This window comes from Phytophthora parasitica (assembly GCF_000247585.1).
Source record: "Phytophthora parasitica INRA-310 unplaced genomic scaffold supercont2.27, whole genome shotgun sequence".
Classification (NCBI taxonomy): Eukaryota; Oomycota; class Peronosporomycetes; order Peronosporales; family Peronosporaceae; genus Phytophthora; species Phytophthora nicotianae.
This window is the reverse complement of record NW_008649013.1, coordinates 630,641-634,196: the sequence shown is the minus strand read 5'-3', so window position 1 is coordinate 634,196 and position 3,556 is coordinate 630,641. Positions and strand designations below refer to the sequence as shown.

General features: G+C 45.2%; 1 protein-coding gene across 1 annotated transcript; it reads right to left on the bottom strand.

Moving 5' to 3' along the window:
• Positions 1-259: 259 nt before the first annotated feature.
• On the bottom strand, positions 260-709 carry PPTG_11662 (hypothetical protein; the record flags this gene model as incomplete). The annotated part of the gene is made up of 1 exon (XM_008907788.1): positions 260-709. One exon carries the CDS (start codon positions 707-709, stop codon positions 260-262), a length of 450 nt encoding a protein of 149 aa, XP_008906036.1.
• Positions 710-3,556: the final 2,847 nt, after the last annotated feature.

Genomic DNA, 3,556 nt, shown 5'->3' with positions numbered 1-3,556 from the left:
TTATCGGGGTGGATCGACATGGTGCAATCATTTGGATACACGATCTTACTTACATACTGTAACAGGCCACGTTTCTTGCCCGGCTGTTAGGCAAGTCGTATAGCTGAGCTGCGGCCGTCCTTTTGTGCTCAGCTCAATGAAGACTCGTTCGCTGACGGTAACTACTTGTCACCGCGCTGGATCCGTACGCCCCAATGCGCCCGTCTCTTATTTATTACTCAGTTAATACACTCGCTAGTTCTCGTCAGACCAGCTTCCATCAATTCCTGCTCGCTCCCAGTCTACTCGTCTCGTTCACTTGCTCCTCGCCTGGTCCGCGGCACTTGACCGTCTCGCCACCTCCCAGCGGAGCTCGTGCTGTCTGCTCGTCTACTGTCCTCCCTGCTGCTCGTCCTGCTTGAATGACTTCGTCTGCCCTCCTCAGTTCTGTCTCCGCGTCTTCTGCGTCCCTTGTATCAAATGCGGAAGTAAGCGCCCAGTGCGCTTCACGCTGCAAATTCGAAAGTCCCGTCCCAGTGTGCTCTGTTCGGCAAATTCCGAAGTCTCGTCCAGTGATACCCAGTACCTTAGTTCCGGTCGATCCCGGGCGACACGCCTCCGTCAACTTTAAGGGCCCACTCACTTCATTGTCTGGCGGTTCTTCAAGATCAGCAATCCTTCGAATCCGTGGCAATCCCCTTACTGCACACAGCGATGAATCGGCTGCCATCTTCGCTGTGGCCGTTCAGCTACTGTTTAGTGGGATCTCGGTATCAGCTCCCCACTCATTACAATACTCTTGTCAGAGGGTTGTTACATTGATTCATGATGGAGGAGGAATTAAAGCAGACACTTTATGTGCATTGAATGCATGAAAGGCCACCGAAATAGGTCCCAGAATCAAGATATGTATTATCGTGATGGTATTAGCAGTTGCGTCGCTTAGTGTGAGCAGAAGAAGCACGATGCGTACTTCTTTGCCGTTTACTGGCTGTGTGGATATCAGAGATACGCCTAAACGGATTCACTGTATTCTCGCGGCCACCACCAGCTCTAAAGGTTTCTTCAACATGGATGTTTGTCAGGGACCAATAGTTTGTGTTTCGAAAAGTAAAATGATGTGTCGGTGCTGTGGTCGTCACGATTAATGTTCACACGGTATGAAGTTGAGGTACGACTGTCATAAGATTTCGGTTTCAAATTGCGTCAGGACAAATTCAATTCAAACGGTTGATCGTGTGGTGTGTGACCCGTTTTGTCATATTCACCGAATTGATCTTCAACTCCATCATCAAATTCAGTGGGATCAAAATAGAAAAATAATAATCCCGCTGAATCTGGAAAAGTGCTTGGAATGGATATGCTATTTTGTAATTCCCTGTTCTGCTCGGCCGGAGGGCAACGCAGCCATGGACCGTACATTTGCCTGTGAGCAACCGTTTGCACAGTGTTTTTATTTCCCTGTAGATTAGCTGGCGTGACCGCTAGGTCATGTTGACTGCGGCTTCCATGTCTGATTCTCCTTTCTCTTTTGCGCTGTCATCCTACAGTAACAAATGTACTTTCTCGACAAGGCATTCCGTGGCAGGGAAGTCGCAATTCCTGTGTAGCGTGAATTATATGAACACACACATCAAACTTTCCACTAAAACGACAGCCATATGTACGCGAAATAGCGTTAACGAGCCATCCATTTTCCGGCATACTTTGCCACTGCATACACACTATATGAATTGACTTATACGGTAGATTTTGGTTTTTTGGCTCCACGAAAAAATCATCAGACGAGCTGCTCTCTGGATCACCATACCGCCTTCTTGGAATATGTTGTATTTGGACTAGTTGGGCTGGAATCACATCAGCTGCTGCAAGCAATGTCGCAGAAAGCTCTCGCTTCCGTATTGTCAAAGAGTACAGGGCGTTTAATCGATGCGAAACATGAGTGTGCTCTTGAAAGTAGCCGTCGAGGTAGCGAAAACGAGGCGCGACTAATCTAATTTCTCGAGTTTTTTTTATGGGTGGGTTCTCTTAGACTTCTTCACTAACTTGAGAAATTTATGATACTGCTCTAAGGGTTTTTCGTTGCCGCGTACCCCGGAGGTGTGTGGAAAGCTTGCCTCATGCTAAACCGAGAGTGCAATCCACTGAGATATAATATCATCTGCTAATTTACGGAAAGGATCACAAAGAAATCTGATGCTGCGCGCCACGAAGCTAGAATGAATGACCTTCTTCTAAAGTATTCATTCTCATTTTGCGCATAGTGCAGGTTGCTCAGGCCGCGAAATATCATGTCTATAATCACACCCTCCAACTTCCTTTTAGATCGATCTTTCATATTTTGACATACGTGGAACCAACACATCAAGAACTTGGAGCGAGGTAATGCAATTTTACACGCGTTAAATTGTGCGTTATCCGCGTCAGATATCACGAAATCCGGCGTAAAAATTACCAACAAAAAATACCTCTCGAATAATGTACTTTGTAAACGCAATGTACCACTCAACATTGTTTCCTTTCCGTTGCGACGTACAAAGAAAGTTCAAGGAAACAACTTGCCCCGACAATCTAAAAATCCAAAACGGATACAGGAAATTTTTGTTTGACTGTACAATGGGTGCTGTTGATTGTCGTACAGCGTGGATCGCTTTACATTTCAACATACGTTTCTAGTAATGAATAACAAGTGACTCTAATACGAAATGGGAACTATAATACGAAATGGGAGTGCAGCAGACCCATCCCCCACGGTAGGAACAACACAAATGTTGTCGTCGTGCTGGGAGTTACAAAGTATTATCATTCTCTTGGGATCATCAGGTATATTTTCCACATTGTCAAGCATATACTGGCTACAAAGGTCAATCACTGGCTGAAATGTATCTCTCTTATGAGCTTTACGCCATTTTTTGGTGTAACGCTGTACTCGACTATGTTTCGGCGGAGGTCCTCGGAGCGTAAGGCGAGATATTTTCTCGCAAATAATGCCAAACAGAGCCACAGGGGTGATCGATACGTTTTCGACGAGCCGCTCGTCAATGCACTTCTTTATATTAGCCGTCAACACTGGCAGTGTTATTGTAGGAGATAGTTTAATTTTATCTAACATTGTATGCTCGCCATCGACCGATACAGTTGCTAAAAATGCTCATTTCGCATGTTAATATATGGTGTCGACACGCACATTCTACGTCGCTCAGATTACATTGCGCTGACGTGCACTTCGTCATGATTACGCGCATGCTATGTCGTGTTGTCAGTGTTTCGTCATCATTAAATCGGGTGTGGCCCAACGTGCATCTTTCTGGTGTACTTCGTTGACGAGTACGACTTGGCAGCGAATCCACATATTCATCCAGTGTCATTTCGTACCATCGTCGCCAGGTCGTTTATTTTGCAAAAGGCTCTTGATTGTGATGAGCGAAACAAAGAACATCTGGGGACAAAGTACTCAATTAAGGGTACGTTTAACACTGATTGTATTTATATGTATGCTTAGCTTGGTTTTCTAATACAAACTATAAGTCACCTACAGTAAAGCTATGTAGATATGTAATGATTGGCTCCTAGAGCC